The 24,054-nt window shown below is 48.8% G+C and overlaps 1 protein-coding gene across 1 annotated transcript; it reads right to left on the reverse strand.

Annotated features, from left to right (window-relative positions):
• Positions 1-118: 118 nt before the first annotated feature.
• On the reverse strand, positions 119-23,056 carry LOC131589508 (disintegrin and metalloproteinase domain-containing protein 9-like). Its single transcript, XM_058859067.1, has 22 exons — positions 22,865-23,056; positions 15,925-16,022; positions 15,360-15,424; positions 14,281-14,359; positions 13,322-13,398; positions 12,399-12,588; positions 11,582-11,647; positions 11,073-11,144; positions 10,362-10,531; positions 9,943-10,024; positions 9,053-9,186; positions 8,673-8,844; positions 8,463-8,555; positions 7,911-8,106; positions 7,287-7,392; positions 6,682-6,865; positions 5,961-6,041; positions 5,394-5,499; positions 4,231-4,369; positions 3,662-3,764; positions 2,974-3,101; positions 119-2,175 (listed from the first exon to the last, which is right to left on the reverse strand). Exons 1-22 carry the CDS (start codon positions 22,977-22,979, stop codon positions 2,061-2,063), a joined length of 2,571 nt encoding a protein of 856 aa, XP_058715050.1. The 5' UTR covers positions 22,980-23,056; the 3' UTR covers positions 119-2,060.
• Positions 23,057-24,054: the final 998 nt, after the last annotated feature.

A 24,054-nucleotide genomic window follows, 5' to 3' on the forward strand; every position in this document is an offset into this window, starting at 1 on the left:
GCACACAGGGACCCCTGGCAGGCCAGTAACGGCCCCACAGCCACCAGTAACTGCCCCACAGGCAACTGCCCCAGCAGCAACAGCCCCTCCCTCCCCTAAAGCAGAGGCTGAGGCAGACTTGTACAAAACTGGCATCTTTATTGCTCCTTGGGTCTGTACAAAGGGATCAGGAACAGCCCTTTGGCCAGAAAGCAGCGCGGGGCCAGCCTGGAGGTGAACACAGCTGTCAGCGCAGCCCCGCACGGGGACAGGTATCCGTTCACTTGATGAAAGAAAGTCAGTAGTCATCTTCAGTATTCAACACCAAAAACTGGAGCTATTTCCTGTCCATGGGATCGCTTCTGAAACCACACAGCCCTGCCCTCCGCGACTGCGGCTGTTCCAACGCGCGGGCTCGGAGTACAAAAACTCTTTGTCTAGTAAAGGCACCGTTTTTAGCATAGTTTAGTTCACACACACAGTTAAGTACATCTCTCTGGATGACTTCATTCCTTGGATCCCCTCCTCTTTCCCCACCCTCTGAGCAGGGCTGGAGATGGGCTGCATCCAGCTGCAGAGCTCATTGTGACAGACAGACAGACAGACAGCCCACTCAGGCAGAGCGGGACATAGCGACACAATTAAGAAGTAATCTTGGAACAAAAAGGAGACCCCCCACCAGTACAGTTGGTGAAATTCTAGGTGACATTTTACAGATTTTAATAGTGTTATAAATCTTAGTCTAAAGTTTATGGGAAACCACAGGAGTTCAAGTATTTTATTACTGCACACACTATATATATACTTATGTATGTATATACAGAGGAAAAGATTATTTTTTGGCAATATTAGGGGGATTTTACAGACTGAGCTGTGCTTGTGGTGAGCACAGAGTGAAACAGCCCAGCACACTCTTCAGCACTTATCTCACTTTTAGCAAATTTGTGCAATAGAACCTCACTTTTAGCAAGTTGTGCAATAGATTTCTATTTCTGACCACAACATCCAGCTTCTACCCACAGCACCATGGGATCAGGATCTCCAGCTCCCTCTCTGAGCACGGTGGATGCTGAGCACCTCTGCTCAGGAGGAGTTTAGCCCATGGTGCAGGAGCAGAGGGCAGTCTAGTCCGACACAGTAGCCCAGACACATCCTGACTGGCACTACAAGGGTTTGGGTATTAAAAGAGGGAGTGCATCAGTCACCAGGTTCCCATTTAAAGTGCACAGAGAACCTCTGGTGGCCCAGGCAGAGACACTTCTTGCTTCCCAGTGTTCTGCAGGGACTACTGCTGTCTTTAGACCCGAATTAAAACCTAACAGAACCCCGTTTTTTAAAACCAGAATACGGCTGTCTTCTCGTACCTTTATCGTCACTGCCATGTATTAGTGGGAATTAGTACAGGAGTCTCATTTTGCCACTCTCTAATTAAAAAGCGTTAAACTCAGTGCTCCTATAGCACAGCTTAGTGTCAGTCAGCATGGAGTTAAGAATTTAAGTGCATTATTATGCATCTATAAACATATATACATGCATAAACATGTTTAAAATAGACCTCTCTTCCTCAAATAGTCCTCTGAGACCTCATTCCATTTATGCATTTAAGATGTCCGTGGGAAACACTTCCCAGTCCATGCAGAGTAACTAAATTAACTGACCAGATCTCCTTGCTTTGCAAACAGGTTACTCCAATTCCTTACTGCACAATCAGAGAGACAACAACAAGTCAGACAATTTCCTTACCAGGGCTCGTGGCAGAAATGGGGAACCCAAACCCACGTGCTGGATTGCAGGACTATTTCCCTGCAGGCTGCTGCACTCCTGCTGCTGGCCTGGCTGCAGTGGCAAAGCTTGGACAGAGCGAGGGACGGGCTGGGTGGGTGTTTCAGTCCCTGGAGCTTTGGTCGAGGTATTTATTGAGTGTAAAGTTCTACATTCCTGGTTTGGATCACTGTTTGCCCTGTCCCAGGCTGCAGCAGGGAGGCTGCCGGCACTGCCATGGGATGCCAGAAGGGGAACTGCAATTTCAGCTGTCACAGCCAGCAGGTCAGCTCACACCAAGGCCCCAAGGAAGCCCAAAGCTATTTGGGAGGCAGAGGTGCCGGTCGGGAAGGGAAGTACTGTCCCTGAGGTAAACATTTCTGCTGTGGTGCCGGCGGTCCCTGAGGTACGAGCTTCTGCTGCGGGGGCGGGGGCCTGGAGGGGACAGAGGAGGTGAGGTCAGTCCTACAGTGCCCAGCACCCTCTGACCACTGCCAGCTCCCCTGCCACCACTCCACTGCTCCCACACCGCACTCATCCTCAGTGTGCCGTGCTCAGACTGTGCCTTCCTGCAGTGCCCAGCACCCTCTGACCACTGCCAGCTCCCCTGCCACCACCCCACTGCTCCCACACCACACTCATCCTCAACGTGCCATGCTCAGACTGTGCCTTCAACAGCCTGAAATCCTCTAGGAACCCCCACTTGTCAAACCTCACCTTTTCTCCCAAAATTCTGCAAAGCCCCATGGCCCAAGAGCCCCACCAACATGAGCTACATTAGGATGCTCCCACTCAGTAACTGGCACTTCCTGGGGCTGTGTGTCACAGCACAGCATTGCATCTTACAAGCACAACCAAAAAGTAAGATAAAAATAAAGGGAAACTTTCTGTTCAAAAGTTAAGAGAAATGGTTTTGCACTTGGCCATAACATTCACAAATCAGCACAATGACAGATTTTTGAGTAATTTGCTTTCAAACTGACTATTTTAACAGCCACCTGCTGGGCTGATCTGCCCCCTCAGCAGTGCCCTGAGCCTCGTTCATCAGCACGGTGACAGCGTGGGATGAACGCGCTGCCTTTCAGGGTGAAGGAGAAACTTCTCCCAGTGAAGAGTCAGCCCTGCTTGCACACAATGTGTGATGGAACACCCCAGGGCTCCTGAGAGTGAAGGCCAGGACAAGAAATCCCATCAGTGCCGCTGCCAATGGGCATTGGCAGTAACTCCACTGACCTGCTGGGCACCCTCTGCGGCTGCTGCACCGGGAACTGCGGCGGGGAGTAGTAGGGCTGGTGGAAAGCCTGCTGAGAGTGCTGGTTAACTGGGTAAGCTGGGACAGGAAAGGTATTTGGATGCATATCCTACAAAGAAAATACAAAGAAAATGTTCACAAATTGCACATAGGGAATCAAACTATTTGTGCCACTAAATAAATGACGTTCAAAACCACTTGCAAATCAGCCTGGCAATGTCAGAGCTGCTCTTTCCTCTGAGAAACTGAGTAAGAAGAAGCAACAACAGTCTGGGAACTGCTGGATTTTGAAAAACACAAAGGCTGATCACAACAGCACTTGGTTTGCTCTGGGAGTGTGCTCTGGCTGGTTTTAGCTTTCAGAGGACAACTGCTCTGACAAGGAGAGGGGCTCTGATGTGGGGTGGGCATTCTGTCATGAGGAAAAGGGAGCAGCAGAACAGGCAAACAAAGCACAGCCTGGGACAACACTCAAACTGAAAAACTGAGGAGCCCCACACACAACCCTTAGGAAACAAATGTTCTCTCTGCTTTTTATCAGGAAGAAACATAATTCTCAGAAATGAAGAAGTACATTTAAAGATTTTATTAGGGCAAAAATTATGGTAACTTCCTTCATGTCTTTACTTGAGAGTAACAAATAGAGAGGGGCAAGTAGATGATTCGTACCATGGGTACAGCTCTTGGAGCATATGGCATGCCACGGGAGAAGCCTCTCTGCTGGCAGGCCCTGGGTTCAGTGTCTGGCCGAGGAGGAGGTGACTGAAGTGACCTGAAATCCGATGGATATGGACTGTGTGAGCACATAAACCAGACACAATGCAGGCCATGAACCCGGACACTGTGAACCTGACAGCTGGATTGATACTACCTTAGCATTTATCAAGTGTGAGAAAGATAAAATGTACTACAAATTTAATAAAAAACAACACTTTTTCTGTTCAAGACTGGCAGCTTCCCTTTGCCCCTTTATAAAAAGATGGGACCCAAAAACATAAACCCCTATCACCAATGCACAAGAACAAACATAACAATAAAGAGAAAACTCTCTGCTGTCTTGATTTGGGATGAATTTATCTTTTCTGTCATTGCCAGAGGCAAGCTACACGTGCCATTGGATGCAGAGGCCTTCACCTGACATCCTGGGACTGGGATATGCCTCCACTCTTTGGCACTGGCTGGTGTAAATAAACATCCATGAAGGGCAGAGGAGAAGGCAGAAAGGAGAAGGCACTCACGAATGGCAGCGGGACATCAGCCTCCTGAAGCATCGCTTCAGCCTGTCCCTCTTTGCAAAGGCCAGAGCAGCAGCTACGAGCAGTGGCAGCACCAGGAAGAAGAACACCAGCAGCCCATTGCGCAGCGACGCGTCTTTGTCTGAGGGGACAAAACCACGGAGGAGAAACAAGCCTTAGGAGGTGTTACCACCACCTGATTCATAACAGCAGGGGAAATGCATTGTGTAGTTTCCTACCTAATTTGGTAGGAATGGTTCTATAACTGTTCTCCACTTTTTATAGAAAAAACCCAAAAGAGTCCAGTAAGATATATGCCCAAACAGATCCTTTCTGTTTATCTTTTAGAGCTGATACCCTGGGCTGTAACAGCACATTAGGAGATCAATCCTTGTTTTTTATGATGTATGAGTATTACTTCATTACTAAAGATCTCACAAGAGAGGAAAACAGCTGCTGCCTTTTGGTCTGATGTTAAATCTACCTCTTCTCCAGACACTGTTTGCTGTAGACGAAGAACTTGGGTTCTTAATCTTGACACTTTTATATGCAGCAATTTCTCCCCTGCAGGCTGTACTAAAACAGTCTTTCCCTTTTTCTGTCTGATGATTTGAGGGATCTGCCTGAGCTCCAGTGTGCTTCTCCAGCCTGTTATTGCACCACAGTGCCTAGCTTTCCCAAACCCACACCAGCTTATGAAAAACAGTCTTCAAGATCATTCTTGCAGCCCACAGAAGTTACACCAATCCCATCTTTATACACTCCACATGGACACAGCATAAGTTTTCTCCAAATTAGAGCTCGGCTCTGGCTTCTTAGTTCACCTTCAAACCCTCAGTGAGCAAAGCAAGCTTCCCAGCTCTGTCAGTTTGCCTTTTCTTGTGCAGGAATCATGCTTCCCTTCACTGGGGCTTCCCTTCCCAGCCCAGACACAGGGAAGTCCAAGAGGATCTTTGTTCCAAGGTGTCAGAAATCACCTGAACTCAACCAGCCCAGATCCTTACAGATCCCTACCCCAGCATCCCAAAAGATAAGTGCAACACCTTGAGCAGAAAACCTCTGCCAGAATTCTTTGCCAGGGAAACCCAGTGCAGAGCCATCCACCAAAGTTCAGCAGCACATGGGCTCCTCTGGAGCCCCCAGCCCCAGCTCCCACAGCCACTTGCCATTGTAGGGAGGGCCACTGTCCACGCTGCCCCCGTAGCCTTTGGAGTCACAGAAAGGGGGGGCCCAGCCTGCTTCACAGTGGCAGTTCCTGTTGTTGTTGCACACCTGTATGCCAAAACACAAATACTCAGTAACTTCCATTCCTATGCATTTAAATCTGTGTGCAGCAGCCACAACCTGTTCTGTCCCTCGTACTGCTCAGCCTGGAGAATTTTACCCAGTAACTCCCTCCCCAATTCCAAACAGTCCTTGGCCAGGCATCCCAAGATTTCACATGACTGAGCACACACAGCACTGCTCAGGAAGAGCTTCCAAGGATTAGCTATCCCAACAGCTTACACACCATGGCTATTGCTTGTTTTTTTCTCTGTGAGATGCAGAGTCAAATTTCATTAGCAATACTGGAATGGGGAATTCTTGCCTGGCTGAGAGTTTTGTCAAAGATTTTTTTGACACTGCTACAGGTTCTCTTGCCCAGAGGCATTTTATAGTTTTACAGTTTGACAAAACAGAAAAATAAAGTTACTAATGACCATTTTAAAACTTGCTGCCTCTTCCCTGCTTACCCCATGCCCATGGCACTGCTTCTCCACATCACAGTCATAGTTCAGGACAGAGGCACTCACACACTGGAAGTGCCTGCAGATCTGGGGGACAGAGATGCACACAGATGAGGGATGATGGCATTTCAGTGCCCCCTTGCCTGCCCAGATCCCTGCTCCTAGCTCGAGGCTCCACAGCCACACTGTGCTTGCTGCCACAAAGCCTCACACACTCTCACTGACAATTCCAAGCTCTGCAGAAACTCTGTTCCACAAAAGGCCTCTCAGCATGGGGCTGAGCTGGCACTGGAGCCTTTTGTCTCCAGTCTGAATGTAAAGGAACAGCAATTAAATTGTGTCCAGTAAGGACATGTGGAATGCACATTCCTCTGCTAGGGCTAAGCTTCTGCACTTTTTAGTTTAGTTGGATTTTAATTGAAAGCTGTCTTCAAGGCATTTGTGTGCGCCTGGCTCTTCCTGCTCATTGACAGAGCAAAGATTTGGCTCTCATCAAACTCAGTTTCTTTCGCTTCACCTACAAATGAAAGGCTCATTAAATGTCTGATGCACATGCAGTGCAGTACTGGGCAGTGAGGGGATCAGTGGACTCATTTAGTTTTACATTAACTACAGGCATCAAAAAATAATGGTCATAACTATTCATGACACAATGCAGATGAAAATTTTATTCCCATGAATACCCCAAATTATTACACCAGGATATAATTTTTAAATGTTTAGTTACCTTTCCATTACCACACTTGGTACCTTCATTCACCATTCCTGGGTCCGGGACATCAGAGCCCAGCTGGAAATCCACCCCCCAGCATGTGGTGCCTCTGATGGGAGTTTGGATAATAGCAGGCTTGATTCCAAACACAGGCATGGCTTTCACATTTTCACACTGCAGCTTCCCACACATGGCATTCCTACAACAGCAACACAGGAACACTGTAGTGACACTTGAATTTATTCTGAGAATGAGACTACCATGTGTTTGATACGATCTTCCCTTTCTACTGGAAGATGCTCCTGGAAAACAAAACTGAGGCAACTTAACAAATAAAACTGAACTGGGCCTCATTCCAGTGCTGCAAGAATAGTTTATCCCTTCTCTCTGTAAGCTGTTGGAATCTCTACATTAAGGAAAACATGATGATTTGCTTCTCATCTTCCCTTATGTGAACACTCAGGAAAAGCACAGGAGATGTGGAACATGCTCTCCTCACCACAGCCCTGCATCCCTCCCCTGCACACCCACTACAACATCCCAAACTGACACTGCAGCACCCAAATACAGATGCCCAGCCACGCATTTCAGAGCTTCCCCATGCACTGGGCTCAACTCACCAGCTGGAACATTTCTTGTAGTCATGGCCATGGAAACCACAGTTGCCAAATCTGTCCCCCTTGGAATTCACTTCAGCAAAGCAAATGTTGGGGGCTGCTTTGGCTTCTGCAAACAACAGCCCATCCCCAGAGAGAGGAGCCACGTTACCCAGGCACAGAAACATCTCACACAGGATCTCCTGTACCCAGAGCAACTACCCTGCTACACCAATTATTTGCCATGCAGCAGCGAGCTTAGGAACTTGATAAAAACATTAAAGAGGTTACAACACCAGAACTGCAAGGTTCCAGGTTTAAAAATGGAGAAAAACAGATATTTAATCTGAGTCGATTCTAGCATTTGATATTTCTTTACAGCCCTATAGAACAGAAACTCCACTGTACCAGAAATAACAAGTGCAATAAAATTATTACTTGAATCCCCAGCACAGAACTAACACAGGAAGAATGCACAACCATTAGCATTAGCAGGAAGAATGCTAAGCCATTACCACCACTGCTTCAAAGCCTCTGCCAAAGCCAGCTGGTCTTTGTTACAGAAAAGCAAATAAATACATTTCAAATAAACTTAGTGTATTCTTTAGTTACATCTCTTAGAAAGACTAATACTGTGCTCTTCCTTACTGGAGCCAAAGATGTCCTGGCACTGTGCATCGTAGTACTGGCACACGCCGTTGTAGCAGTAGGCGTCCTGCCCGTGGCAGGGGTGCCCGTTCTGCACCGTGAAGTCCGGCTGGCAGAACTGAGAGGAGCCGTTGCAGTACTCCGGGAGGTCACACTCGTTGGAACTTGCCCGACACTCCGTGCCTCCAGGAAGGAGCTGAGGAGAGAGGGGATGGAAATCTGCATCAGGAACCTCCCAGCAGAGACTGGCACTGCACCTGACCCACGACACGCCCCAAACAAGGGACTGATCTGGAGCCCTCATGGGGCCATGGACACACAGGACCACTCCCTCTCACAGATGCACTGACTAAGCCAATGCTCTCCTTTCCTCAGCTTGCTAACAACACCACAGTCTGACAAAGCCAATGCTGTCCTTTGCTCAGCTTGCTAACAACACCACAGTCTGACAAAGCCAATGCTCTCCTTTCCTCAGCTTGCTAACAACACCCCAGTCTGACAAAGTCAATGCTCTCCTTTTCTCAGCTTGCTAACAACACCACAGTCTCCTACCTGGCAGTTTTTGCAGCAGTCACCGTAAGCGCATTCAGCGCCGGATCGGAGCCTGCAGGTTCCTGGCTCACAGCACGGATCGCTTTCACACTCCTGGGGACACAAGGACTGTGAATGTCACAAAATCCTCCCCTCTGTCACAAACAGTCCCCTCTGAGTGAGTGGCACGAGACTGCCCTGGCAGCACTGGGAAAACACAGCGCTACGAACCTTTGGTGAGCCACAGTCACACTCCTCCCCAGCATCCACCAGCTTGTTCCCGCAGTACGGGACGCTGTAGGTCTCATCAGGCTTCGGAACGTTGAGCAGGCAGCTCCCACCTTTGTTGAGTGTCAGCTTCTCAAAGTCTTCTGCACTGCAACTGCTGAAGTTCCTCGATCCCCTGCAATGGAGAAAATGAGCTGAGCTTTACCCTAAGCCAAGCCAGCATCCCCTGTGTTTGCAGAATAAGGGGGATGTTTGCTGTCCCCATTACAAGCACAACAGGACTCTTTCCAAGGGGAATTTGAAGGTGAAAGCAATCCATAAAAACAAAGCACATGGATGGGGCATTTTGAGCCTTCTTTGCCTTCCCTTGGTCAGCTACTTACGATGCTCCAGAGCTCATAATGCAGCTGCTTGCCCCACAGTGACAGACTCGTTCGTCATCATGGTTCATCCCCAGGTTATGGCCGAGCTCGTGAGCCATGATGGATGCAAACATCTGGATACTGATCCTTCCAAACTGCACAGGAGTGACACAGAAGGCAGTCAGCAGAGAGCTTATACTGACAAAGTCAATGTTTACTTATGTGCCAAGGAGACCCTTTTGCCATTCTGTCTCTACATTGTCAGGATTCTCAGACCAACAGTGCTGGATTTCCAACCAAGTGCATGGAATTTGCTTAGCAGTAAGAGCTCTCAGAGAAGCCTCTCTGGGACACTACCCAACAACCTCCACTTTCCAGAGCAGCTGCAATGTTAACACAAAAACTAAAACGCTCCACACCAGCCCAATTCTCCTGAAATGTACACATTGCAGCACTTCTGTCACTGGTCCAAAGAAACCAGATTTCTGGGATTGCCAGTTATCTGAGACCAGCAGCTTGTTTCATTAAGGCTCTGCAGTTCCATTTAAAACATGTAGTGAACTGGCACTTCTCAGGGAGGTGACAGCTGCAGGTCAGACAGCACAGGACAGATTTGAGAACACCCATAGCTCCCACATACTTTCCAGGCAGAGATGTTTAAAACGACACAGAAATCCTCTCTGAGAAATCCTTTTGCATGAATACTGCACACTGAGCAGAGGAGAAGCTGAGCAGAAGACTACAGAGTTGTGATCCAGATATCGTGGAAGTGTCAGAAATTGTTGGGGACAACGTAGGAGCCCCACTAAGCCACTTCAGCTTTGTTATGAAAGATTCTGTGCTTCCAGGAAGACTTCCAGAGAGCAAACTCTGATCTCAATCACATTCACAGATCACTGAAGAAATCTCACCACGTTAATGCCTCCTGCATGGCTCTTGGAGCACACTGTTCCCACATAGGCCATTCCAGCTGTGCCACCAAAACCCTTCTTCCTACAGTCATGAAGAGAAAGGAAAGGCCATCATCTGTCTGTACAGACACACAGAGTCCACATCAGCACACCACTCCTGCCTGTGGGGCACAAATCCTGCTGCTCAGCTTTCCAAGGCTAACACAGCTACTGACTGCAAGCACAAATGGCACCAGTTAAGCTTTTGCTGTCTGCTCAAGATTCCTTTACTCTGTTCATTTAAGACAAGTGTTTACAGAGAAAGTCAGCCTCTTCCACACCATCCCTCTGCATGTAAAGAGCACAGGCACTACAGCTGGGCTGAGCAGGCAGGAACAGAATGAACTTCTTGGGATCAGAGGGAAGGGGCTGGTACTCACAGGACAAACTGGGCGCTGTCGTGTCTCCGCCGCAGAATGAGGTTCTTCTCTCTCCACTGGACAAAGTTGGCCAGCACATCACCAGCCCCCCCGTCTGTGCTGATGATGTTCTCGTGCTTCCAGATCTCCAGACCAACCAGCACGATGCGGATGTTCAGCATAACGTACATCTGGGGAGAAAAAGGAGAAGAAATACTTATTAATAACTTCAGACAAAAACAAGTGGCCTGGTGTTATAGATCTTGTTGCAAGTATCCATCTTTTCTGTGTGGGTTTGGTTTTTTTCCACAGCTAGTACACAACTGGAACCACCAGAATGCATTTTCCCCATGATTTAGACCTTCATTAGCTACAGGATGAAGGGTTAAATGCTACTCTGGCTATATTGCAAGACAATACCAAACAAATAGAAACAAGTCTCAATTCTGACAAGTATCATGTGAAATAGTGGAGTTATAGAAATGCTTTTTCTCTAACCTTTACACAGACACAAGAATTGCAACAATCTGTCCTGTCACTCGCTGGATGCAGCACAGGTTGGAAGAGTTTCCTAAACTAATTCTCAAGGTGGATAAGTGCAGATGAATTTAGAGGTGGAAAAGCTTCCATGGGGATGCATTCCCCAAAGTGGTAACAGAACAGACCCCAAGGTAGACATTTACAAAAGGCAGCAGGGCTGCAGCACACAGCATCCCCATCCTTCCTACTCACACTGTCAAGGAAGTTTGCCAGCTGCACCATATGTTCTCTTACTTCTGTTTCACTCTTCCCAAAGTCTTCAAACTGCAAGACAAAGAAACTTAGCCTCATGAAGAGAAGAGATAGAGACAATAGTATAGAAATATAGTATAGAATAGAAAAAGGAACAGAACATTTTTGCCTGGCTCCAAATCTCCAAGAAGATGCTAACCAAGACAGCAGCATCTTCACTGCTACTGCTCAGCAGCTCAATATTCCAAAGACAACAGCAAAGGCAGGTTTTACCACGTGCTTTCCTTATGCTGTGAGATTCCTTGCTAACAAAACCTCTCCCTGCCTGATGGCTCCTTTTCTGAGGATTGCATTGCATACATTTATCCACTTCTAGGGTAGCGTATTTGCACAACTTGGGAAAATTGTCAAGTGTTTTTCAACAATCCATTTGGGAGTAATGAAGCCTGAGGGCTTTCCAGGCTCTCTCCTGAGGAGAAAGAAAAAGGAAAACCACACAGAACTCCCACCTTTTCTTTATCCACAACTATGAACAACTCCACATATCTTGTCTGGTGCAGGACCGCCCTCTTTCTCTGGGGGAAAAAAAAAAATGTTTTAGACAAATTCAGATTTATTAATTCAAGTGTAAGCAAAAAAAACCCTCATGACATTGTCATATTTCAGCTGAAACCATCATCAGTGGTTTGAGACACACCCAAAGCACAAAGTGCCAAACCCAAGCACTGTAATCCAATGCAATGACAGTCTCTGTGTTTTACACTGAAACTCAGCTGCACAAAGACTTCCCTTGTTTCAAAAGCAAGGGACCTCTGCACAGGTTGCTTTGGAAAGTCAGCACTCTCTTCCAAAAAGGGGCAGAAAGATTCTACAAGCAAATGCCAATGATCTTGAAGTGAAACACAACATTTTCCATTCTCCTGCTTTCATTTCAATCTTGTTCCTGTACAGACAGTCCTTGAAGGACAAGGGGGATTTCACACCAAACTGCTACTGTGATGGTGAGGAGGATGGGATAAACATGACCATATTCCCCTGGCTCTTGATGCAGTACTTTAAGAAGCCTCTCCATGAGGGTCATGTTCCTGCCCTTAAAAGTCCCCCCCAAAAAGCCCAGGAATATTCTAATCATCTGTCCCACCCTCACTGCTGTGTGCAGAAGCAGGAGAAGACTGTGCCTGCTTTGGGGGAGAAACTGAGTTGTCCAGTAACCCCCCAAATCATAAACCTTTAGGTATGTGCTAAGTCCCAGGAAATCTGATAAGCTGCTTCCATACTCTGAAATGAACTCACAAAACCCCTTGTGTGGGACTGGGGAGGACTTACCCGCAGCAGCTGGGTCATACTGGGATGGAGATTTCCCTCTGCATGTTCACTTTCCTGGCCTTCAGCAGTTACTCCACACATTGTGGGTTCTTTCTTCACATCATCCAGTCGATATAAAATGTGTTTAGAGCCAGAAGAGGGATGCATGGGCTCAATCCCATAGGTGACATTCCCCATTGTCACCAAACCCCTAAAATATGACAATGTGTGAGAAATCTGGCACTGAGCACACAGGACAGTTACCCACAATTCTTACAGCTAAACACAGGAACAGATATTCTTGGATAACCAAAGCCTGCCTATGCCTCAGCTCTTGTGAATCAGCACACTTCACTTAAGGCCTGGCAGGAGCCTTTCACACTCAGTAAAGCCTTACAAATGCAGTAAATTAAACACCTCTGTAAGGCTCTGCAATGCCCCAGGAATTACATCACAAGTCTTAAGCAGAAATGCTTTAGTTCAAGTACACTATTGTCACTCTGGTGCCTGGCGTGATCCTGCAAAAAAACAGTGGCACAGAATATATGGCAATTAGCCCAAAGCAGAACACAATTCCATCAAACTTGAGGTGTATAAGGTTTAGGGCAAATTCTGTGAAATTTGGAGACTAGTGTTCAACATTCCATTTCTGTAATAGGCACAGCTGTCATGACTATCTGTGCAAGTTAAAAAAATAAGCCAAATATGCATGGAAACCAACTTGCTGCACTCTGATAACAAACTGGATTAATAATTTATTTGATGGTACTTCAAATATCTGTGAACTCCTTGAATAAAAGTTGCCACAGGACAACAGCACCAAGGTAGCTCAGTCACCCAGTGACCTCCTGGCTTGCTGAGGCACAGTTAAAAACAGCAGGAGTGGGTTTTGGGCTCAGCAGCCACAGTGGGACAGGCAGGACACAAAGGATGAGTTGTGCTACCTGAGCCCCGAACAAGCGCTGACAGCCACCAGGGAATCCAGGGTCCCCACCACGAACCCCTGATAATGGCAGTGATCCTGGACAGGAAAAGAAGAGTGCATTACACACACTGCAGGCATGCCTGCACACCCAGGGCAATCTCTGATCTGCCACTGACCAGCAGTGATTACAACTCAAGAACACAAAAAGCATTAAGTTAAATTTACCCCAGCTACATTTCTTAACTTGACCTAGGCTATCCCTCTCCTGTTCTCCTGTCCTCCACCCTGCCTCAAATATTTTGAGGCCAGCCCCTCCCTCCAGATTTGGGCCAAAGTACTCTTCAGTTTTCTGGCAGAAAGTTCTGGCTTGTTTTCACCTCTCTGTAGCAGGAGGAGGGACAGCAGGTGCTGTCCACTGGCAGAGTTTTCTGGCTGCACAGCCCAGCCCCCAGCAGCCCTGACAGAGGGGACACTTCCACTGTGTGCTCTGGACATACACATTTTGGAAACTAGACAAGGGGCAGCGTGGGGCAACTACACTCCATTTTCTCTGGCTAGGGCATTTTTAGACATTCATTTAGGGGTCTATAATACATTTTCTGTCACCAGGTGCTCAGCAAGGAATGCAGACAGCACAGAGGGCTTGTGCTGATCGCTCAGGGTCAGCCTGACTTCTGTGACCTAATGCCAAAAAAGCATTTTTCCTCCATTAACCAATCCCTTTTAACTAGGAAGCAAATAGCCATTTGACTCAGGTGCTCTGTTTTCAAGAACAAGATCCTCTGAATCATGCATGACTACTACTTCCCTTTCAAAGGAACAACACTGATCCCTAAGAGTGAAGCCATTAGAAAAGTTCTCTTTCATATTTTATCACACAACCTGCTTTAATTCTACATTTCCAAAGGCAACATGGCAGGCAGCCTGCTTGTACAGAACAGCCACCTTCAGTGAGGATATGATAGAAGGAAATCCTACCTGGACATCTGGATATTCCAATTGCAACTTTCCCTCCTTATCATAAGTATAAACGGTGAAATCTTTGGGCAGCAGTTCTCTGCAATGAAAGGGGAGAAGGAATACAAGAGGAATTTCATTCAATGACCATGACATTGGAGCAGAGCAGTAAGATGGCCCTAATCAAAAGCGTGACAAATAGGTAAATTGAAATTAAATAAGGAAACATTAAAAAGGAAAGCCCTCCAAAATTAACAAAGAAGTTGTATATTTTCACAGCAAAATTCAAGACACCAGAATGGTAGCACTGCTAATGAAATAAAACAAACCACCTCACTTCAGAGAGTAGAACAAGCAGCAAAACTCATTAAATTGTGCTAAAAGCCTGTTTCCAGGAAGGAAAAAAAAAAAATCTAGCCCTCAGTCTGCTGCATATGCCTTTTCCTCCCCAGTTTAAGGAGGAAGTGCATTGGGAAAGTCTCCCACGACTGAGATTGCTGCACCATCCTGGTAATTCCATTGATGTGGTGCAGCTAAATTCCCACGTTTCTGAGGGTCAGGGCCTTGGCAAGTGGCAGCTGGGGCTCCCCAGGGGCCTGCACAGTTGTGTCTCTATCCCAGCAGCAGTGGCCTGGTAAATGACCATGTGCTGGTGCTGCAAGTGGCCCTTACACTCCAGACAGACAGCTTCTAGATCAGCTGGGAGGGCTCAGTGTTCAGACCTTGGAGGGAAAGTCAGTCTCCTCATTTACTAGTGTCCTTGTGCTACTGAGACAGGAAAAAATACAAAACTAAAAGATCCAGACAAAAGTGAAAATATTTACTTGAAATAAAGTTCAGCTTGTTTATTTTTAGCTGTGAATAAAAAGAGTTGTAGACTCCCTGGGTCTCCTTGGAGTAATCTGCAGCTTCCTGCTCTGAAGGGGGTTCCCTAGGGCTGCAGGAATCAAAAAACATCTCTTGTTGATGGCCAAGACACCAGGACCCAATCTCTTCCCACACAGAAACCTAGGATTCAAAACTCATGTGCTACCTGACAGCTTGTCACCTGGACACACCAGTTTGAATGATTTAATAATTTAAAGAAATTCATCACTTACTTGTTCTTTTCTAGATGAATGGTGTATTCTTTTCCCTCAATCTCAATAGAATATGACACCTTGTCCTGGATACAAAGAAAGGTGCATTTCACTCATGTTAATGAATAAAACAGTCTTTGAAACCAACAAAGGTGGATGAGCCTGAAATTTATTTTATAATTGTCCCTGCCTCCAGAACCTAGCATCCCTTCCTGTGTGACTGGGGAAAAATCACATGAAAGAAATGGTTTCAAAATAGAACTGTGGTTTTCTTATTCTTTCGTCTTCTAAAATGTCCACAGAAGAGTTCCAAGTCAGAGTCAGAAAAGGACAACACAGATTTTTACTGAACAAATTTTACACCCAGATCAAAAATCCACTGCAGCAACTCGTGACCTCTGGAGGAAGGAGGCACTTCTGTAGCTCAGCTGCCAGCAGTGCCAGAGGTGATGCTCTCTGCAAGGACAGACATTTCCCTGCTGCCAGGTGAATCCAGCAGCATCCCATGGGCATTTCAGGTCAGTTTTGGGTGCACTTTTTTGGAAGTAGACACTACCCTGAAGATATGTCTAGGACTGCCCAGTACCTGTATCGAGGAGCTGTTGGAAGCCTCTCGTCGTCCTCTTCCCAGTCTCTGTGGAGTTACAACTTGGTAGGAAGTGAGCTGGGAAATCTCCTGGAAACCTGGAAAGCAGAACAGAAACATTGCCTGAAGGAACAAAGCAATCAAGAGGATGAGGCACAAGGAAGAAAGCATGACTTCAGGAAAAGTCCACACACAGAAAAGCACAGAGTAAACCTCAGAGCAAGTCACATTTGGATTGCCTTGCAAGGGGCCAGGGAAAACACACAAACTGCAGAGAAGATACCAGTTTTTCCAGAAAGTTTAAAACTGCAATTTTCACATTCCAAATACTGTCTTACCAGTACCCATCTCACACACCACCACTCTTCATCAGCAGGAATCAGCATTTAAAGCAGGTCAGCACAGCAAGGACTCACTCAAGGATAGCCAGTGTCAAACCAAGCATCCTGTGTTGCAAGGCTGCAGAACTGCCCTGTGCAATCTCTCAAAGAGCTCCAGCAGCTCCTGTGCTTCCCCATGGCACAGCACAGCCAAACTCCTGACCTGAGGCTGGTGCTACTATTCATTATGGTCTCAGAGAGCTCTCAGGGGCCTCATCAAAACAACCGAGGTGAGACAAATCCCTGCAACAAAGCAGCTGTCACAGACCCCTTTATATATTATTTGCACATGCAACATCAGACAGATCTCCTGAACCAAACAAGTCCACAGTCCAAGCTCCCTTTAACAGTTTTTGCAAGCAACTGTTTTATATTAACTATGTAAACAACAACAAATTGTGCATGCAAATTACTTTTCCCATCAGTGGTGCCTGGCTCAGAGCTGCTCACCCAGGAAGCAGGAGGTTGGCCAACCCAGATCACAGGCAGTATCCAGGGAAATAGCTTTCCTGGCTCATGGCAAAGGAATCAATGAGCTCATGGAGCAGTCTGAGCTTCCCAACAAAAGCAGGGGGAAAGGGAACAGTTATCCTCACTGTCTGTCTCCAGAAATCATCACATCTGGGGCAGGTGAGTGAGTGTTTGGTGTCCAAGATCCTCCAAAATATCTCAAGTGGGTCTGAGATGCTGCATCCAGTCAAAACCAGCCCCTCAGAGCACACCAAAACTCACCCTCCATCTCCCAAGGGCCTTTGGCTTCTCTGAGTTGCAGGACAGCACTGTGAGCTCAAAGCCTTCATGAGAGGCCTGCTCTGTCCTTTGGAAAATGGGCAGGAGCCCCACGCAGGCTTTAAAAGCCAGGGGTTCCCCAAAAAGCACCAGGCTGCAGTGGCATTCAGGCTCCTGCAGATGCTTTCCATCCCTGGCAAGCTGACACACATCATCATCACCTTGCCTCAGCACTCAAAAAGCACGCCAAGGGAAAAGCAAGTCCCCTTTCCACACTCTTCCCACCACCATCCCCAAAGAACAAGCCATCAGATCACTTCCACAGCACACACATCCATGGCAGGAGGCCTCGTGCACTGGGCTATCCTGCCTGCCACACAGCATCTCTGTCACCTGAGCACAGGCACAGCCCCAGGGTTCCTCAGGAAATCCCACAGGGCACACACTGCAGCAGAACCTGTGTTAATACAGCATTTGTAGACAAAAGGTATTAAAAAAGCAGCGATGAGACTCCTGGAAACAGCCCCTTTACATTCACGGGCTACAGAACAGTGGCAATGCCTCCCTGGCCTGAAAACAAGGGAGGGAAGGGCTGCTTCCTTCCCTGGAATGAGCCACCAAGATACTGCAGCAATCACTTCTCTCCATTTGTCATTTCCAGCTGACACTCGTAGCCAGCCCCGAGTTCCTGCAGGTCACTGCTCTGCCCTTGCTCCTTCCCCATGGCCATTCCTGTCCCCAGCAGCAGGGATGGGACACTTGGGCCAGGCTCTGGAGGCTCTCGAGGCACAGGTTACACAAACAGCAGGACACAGCCAAGCTCGGCACTGCTTGCAGTGGGACACGTTTGCCCAAGAGCAGCTTGGAAGCAGAAAACAAGTAAGTGAATCACCACATAAAGCAGAACTGGGAGGGATTTCTGGGAAGAGTACAACTCCAAGAGGATCCTCTTAGAGCAACAGCACTAAAAGAGGACAATTTTCAAGTTCCTGAATGCTCTGACAGTTCTCTCCCCAATTTCTGCCCTCCTTCCCATCCTTCCCCATCCCCAGTTTGGAAGTGATGGGGGTGGGAGTTGAGCAGGTATCTCCCTGGCACTGCCCCTCGCTTCCCAAAGAACCTGTTTCCATGCCAAGTGCCCTGTGCATCATTTCACACATCGCCAGCAGCCCTCAAAGAGGGCACAGAGTAGTTCAACATAAATCCAACACAAGGAACAAGTGCAGCCAAGCAGAAAGCAAACCCTGCTCCCACATTTTCCTCTTAAAAAGGTCAGGTACAGTTTGGAATAAGATTTTCATTAAGTTACAGGGCTTGTAATCCTCAGGTGCTTTGTGTCACTGGCAGCTGTTGGAGCTGTACCACGTCACTGCTGAGGACATGACATGCTGGTGACCCATTTCCGGGCTGAGATCTTGTTTCTGATCAGAAAAACAAAACTGCATCCATTACCATATTTATCTCATCTCATCAGAGGCTGCCATTAATCACCAAGCATTGGAGACAACTAGGAAGACATGAATCATCTTCCCCTCCCTACCCCAAATCCACCATAGGAATTCCATGCATGCTCCACAGCATGTGGGAGCTTGAAAACCACCAGAACACATCACAGCTATAACAGCTCTCCAGACACTGAGGGAAGCTCTGGGAGTGTTCAGGTGAGTGATCCAGACCCATATTCAGCAAAGCTCAAACTGCATCCCCTGTCTTGCTAGACCTTGGCATGCCCATGGGTCATTGGCTCAGTTACAGAATCACAGCACACAGCTACATCCACCTACACTCACACTTCCCCTCAATTATCATCCTTCCTGAGCTCTGATTCCTTCCCAAGCCTAGCAACAGGAGGTCAAAGATACACTCTTCAATGGAAGAAAACAAAATAAAAAGAGGAAAGTTCAGACTGTGGCCTGTTACACCACAAAACAAGATAATTTCATAAAAACAAGCTCATCAGCATGTGAGCAGGTCAGCAGCTAATACCAAACTCATTAAGTTAGCTGTGGTTATCATCAATTGATCACAATGAATAGCTGAGGTCAGCTGCACGAGTTATCCCACACCTTGGCAGGACATTGCTCACCAGAAGTGCAGAAGCATCAGGCCCATCCAGCCCATCAGGGTCCAGGCAGGACCAGCTCCACACAGAGCATCCCTGATCTCCAAGGGATCAGCTCCTTGTGCTCCAAGCTGCACCTCCCAGAGGAGGGGAACCCTCCACTCCCTTCTCTCTAGCTCCAAATCTTTACATTTCCAGTGTGCCATCATGCTTGCCTCTCCTTTCCTGCAACCAAGGAGCATCATATGCTATGTAAGGAAATATGCAATATTCCCTTACACCCCTGCCTGTTCATGTCAGGCTGTTCTGATGAACCACAAATGGACAAAACAGCCACAAACAAAAAAGCACCACAACAGGACACAGGAGGCCAGTGAGGCCTCACACATACCAAGGTACATGTGCTGTGTGTGTTTATGGATCTCCACAGATTAATCTCACCTTCAAAACAGACAGCACATCTGATTCACTTGTCAGCCTATTCTGACACTCATTTCCTTTCCTGCAACATGCTCCTGCTCCCCATATTTCACCCTCTCATACTTGTACAATTATTTCCACCTCAGTAGAACACTTTGCATCCTCCTTTCAAAGCCATTTATTTCTGACAGATACTTCTCTCGTGCTCAAATCACTGGGATTGCTATCCCAGTCTTTATGGAGCCTGAAGCCCATCTGACTGGGAGGTACCAGCTGCCAGCTCCATCTGCATTCTTCATATCCTATTTTCAGAATCATACAGGAGTTTGCCAAGCAGTGTCTGAGGAGAAACTTCCATGACCTGGCTTACCTACACATGTCCTTCAAAACACCAGAACCACTGCTGGTGGATTTCTCCAGGCAATGACACACCAAGAAAAGCATTTTTTGGTGCACTTGACTTTTGCACTAAGGCCATGGTTGAAGTAGGATTTACTCTTTAGACTACTGCAAGCAAAAACCTCCTTCACTTTCACTATGCAAATATTATCCAAGTCCACTTAAAAGTGTTTAGTGGTTTATACAAAACACAAAGATAGCAAGTCTTCTTCTAAATGTAGGAATGTTTTCTGTGGAGCCAGCAGTTCCAGCTCCTCCCCTGCCTCAAAGACTAAAGAGTACCTCAGAGGTGCTTCACCTTCAAAACACCTGGGAACATCTGGCCAGATGTTCTTTTACAGGTACCACTCCTTGGGACTTTTCTATCCTCCCTCCCCTCCCCTGCTCTCATTCTTCACACCTGCTGGGTCTCCTGCTGTGCCAGTGCCCTTTAGAAGGCAGGAAAAGATGACCAACTATCATGGCAAGAGAAGCAAATTCATCTCTATATATTGCTCACCTGGATTATTTGTACAGCATTAAACCTGGCCAGAGCAGCTCATGAAGCTTCTTCTGGTATTTCACCAGGGATGTTGGATGTTGATCAGGTTACGGAGCTCTCCCACAGAAATATTTCCTAGAAAATTCTTACACCCCTTGCTGAAATCCAGAGCTATGCTGCAAGTGTTTCCTGTCTAGACTCTCCCCATTCCTTCTGCCCTTCCTAAAGCCTAATTCATCTGCAAGACAACAGCTCCCCTTGTTCCACAGAAAGGACTGTCATGTGTGTCCACTGGTACTGTCACTACACCCTCTGCACCTCGGAACCTTCTCACAGGGAGAAGCAGGTACAGCCAAGCTGGTCCCTGCAGCAAGATGAACCCTCCTGTGGGTCACTGGCCCTGAAATCCCTCCCTTCCACCCATGACAGCACGCCCATGGACAGGGGCTCAGCACACCCAGCCCACTCACTTCCTCCCCATCTTACCAGCTGGGAACGTCAGCTCTGCTTTCTCAGCTGAGTCTGTGGGAACCTTCTCTTTAGAGACATCACTGGCTTTACATCTGCCCACCAAAGGGAACTCTGAAAGGCACATTCTTACCTTTTTTTTTAATTTTAGCTTGAGAAATAATAATGATCAAGACATGCAGAAATGCTAAAGTCATGATTCAAACTTCCTTTTTGTAAAAGCAAGGCACTACAAGAGGCAATGTTAGCCACACTGAAATGTCTTTCCTCTCTCTCCTTTTCACATGGAGGAAATAACCACAAACCCTCTCTTTGCTGAATGATTGTCCCAGATTTCTTGCAACATAGGTGAGGCAGTATTTTGTTTTCTGTGATCTGAACAAAAGAATTATCTTAACCAAACACCCTATCTCCCTAGAAATTTAAACCCAAGCATTTAGACACTTATTGTGGCCAAGCCTGGCTGGAACACCCTGGTGTGCATATGACACCAAATATCAAGAAAGAGATGGAGTAGCACAAAACAGTCTCTGCCTGTGAATTTTTCTGAATTCATACAGTCAAATCTTGAAGGCTCCTATGGGCACAAACAGGAGAGGAAAAGCCATACACGCAGATCCCCTAAGGCTACATATCACTGTGTGATTATGGTCATCCAGGAATTTTCAAATAATAGTTTCTGGTAACACTCCACTCCTGCCTTACAGCCCTGCACGTGTCAGAAGTACTTACATTATAACCCAAAAGCTGGGGGTTTCTATCCTCTCCTAAAAGCTCATACCTCAGGCAAAGGAGGTTCATCATATTTCATGGCAGGTTTGGCATTAATAGCTGCGACAGAGAGTTCCAAAGGCAGAGAGGAATACTATCATCCACCATCAGGAACTGGCAGCAGTGTTTCTTTCCCACAGGTAGGAACTAAAAGCTTATTCCTCAGAACAACCACCTCACTGGAAGCACAAGCACCTGGTATCTCAGCGATGCATAACCTGCATCTCCCAACATGCTGTGCCATCTCCAGCACCAGCCACCTCGCAGAGCTTTCACTTCACACACCAGCAACAAAGCAGCAAGCAAGAGGAAGAGATTCCAGCCCAGAATCCCTCAGGGAGAGGCACACACCACATAAGCACTGTCCTCAGCATGAAGCACCAGTATCAAGTGGTATATTCCTCAGTTGGGAAGACCTAACTATAAAAAACATGCATTAACAACAAACACAAAAGTTTTACACAGTGCACATGTCCCTTCAGGAGGGGGAATCAATGACAGAGGAGACATTTCTGCCTGTCACATATGTACAGCCTTGAATCAGCACCTCAGGAGCCCACAAACAGAACCATCTCAATTCATAAACAGCCCTTAACGACAGCAGGGGACCAACTCCTCAAAGGCCCTGCCCTGCCTCCCTGGGGCCAGCAGCCTGCACGGTTCTGCCCCTTACCCGAGCTCCTCCATGGCCAAGGCCACCTGCATTGGCCGGGCAGCCCTGCATCCCCAGGGGCTTTGCCTCCTGCTCCGACAGAGCCTGGCAGAGCTCTCGGTGAGCGCACGGCCACCGGAGGATGCTCGCGGGACACCTGCGGCCTCGGGCAGGCGTGAGGGGACCGAGGGCAGCGCCGGGAGCAGCTCCAGATCTCCGTGCTCCAGACACGGGAGCGGCTCTGTCCCGCCGGGCCCCAGAGCACCCCTGCCCGGAGCACTGCCGATGCTGAGCAGGGCACGGGGGGTGCTGCCACCCCCACAGCCTCCTGCTGCCCCCGGCGACCCCCGGGGACCCCGCGGGCACACGGGCCGGCGGGAGGAGCCCCCGCTCCGGCCAAGCCCTGGGGGCGTCTCTGCCCCTGCGAGGGCAGGGGAGGGGAGCGGCTGCCAGAGCCTCCCCCCATGGCCCGGGGAGGGGAGATAAGGGGGCCCCGACCCTCCCAAGGGGACGGGGAAAGGGAATTGGGGGCCGAGGGGGGAGCGGAAGGCAGGCCCGGCTCGGCCCCGCGCACTCACCCGCGGGCTGCCCGGGCGCGGCCGGCGGCGGCAGCAGGAAGAGGAGGAAGATGAGGAAGAGTAGGAGGCGACAGAGGCAGCTCCAGGCCTGGGCCATGACGCTCCTTACCCCCATCGCCCCTCCCGTGGGGCGCTGGGTCCGGCCGGCGGCCCCGCGGCCTTATGGAGCCGGGCCGGGGCCTGCGCTGCACCGCCCCGGGGCGGAGCCGTCCGCCCGCCCGCCCAGGCCCGCCTGCCCCGGCCCGCCTGCCCCGCATGGCCCGGCCCGGAACACAGCACGGCCCCGGGCAGCGGCACGGCTCGGAACCCAGCACGGACCCGAGCAGCGGCACAGCCCGGCTCCCAGCACGGACCCGGAACCCAGCACGATCCCGGGCAGCGGCACGGCCCGGCCCCCAGCACGGCCCGGCCCGGAACACAGCACGGCCCCGGGCAGCGGCACGGCCCGGCCAGGAACCCAACACGGACCCGGGCCCCAGCACGGCCCGACCCGGAACCCAGCACGGACCCGCACCCAGCACGGCCCCGGGCAGCGGCACGGCCCGGCCCCCAGAACGGATATCTCTGTGCCCTGTACAAATAACGCACAAACGTGAATCATCCTGTAGTTCCTGCCTGAGGGGCATGAGATTCGCAGGTTCAAACAGAGCCACATCCATCTCCCCTGGCTTCTCCCGGCACTCGGCAGCGCTGCTGAGCCCTGCGATACGAGGCACTGTAAGCGCCCCCCGGGGCTCCGGGCACGGCCCCACCGGGACAGCTGAACACACGGCCCGGGTCAAATCAAACCCCGCAGGGAGAGACAGCCCTGTCAGGCACAGTGGGAGCTGCTCTGGGACAAACAGGGAAAACTGACTAATAAATTCAGCAGGTCTGCAATGTCTGAAGCCACAAATGAGACCTCGGAGCCGAGCACTGGACTGGGGCTGTTCGCTGGTTCCAGCACGAACTTTGTAACTAGAATAAGGCACAGTAAGAAAAACCATTGCAGTGAGATTTCCTGACATCCAGGCACAGACATTTCGTCCTTCCCGTGGCTGTGACAGGAGCGATTCTCCCTTAAATCGACACGAAGGGCAGACACGGGGAATGGAGTCAATTTACTGTGGAAAAGAGCACAAATGCACCCAAGCACAGGGCGGGGTGACACCGGTGGGAGCCGCGCAGTGCCAAGGCCAGCTCGAACGGAG

Source organism: Poecile atricapillus, chromosome 29 (assembly GCF_030490865.1).
Source record: "Poecile atricapillus isolate bPoeAtr1 chromosome 29, bPoeAtr1.hap1, whole genome shotgun sequence".
NCBI lineage: Eukaryota > Metazoa > Chordata > Aves > Passeriformes > Paridae > Poecile > Poecile atricapillus.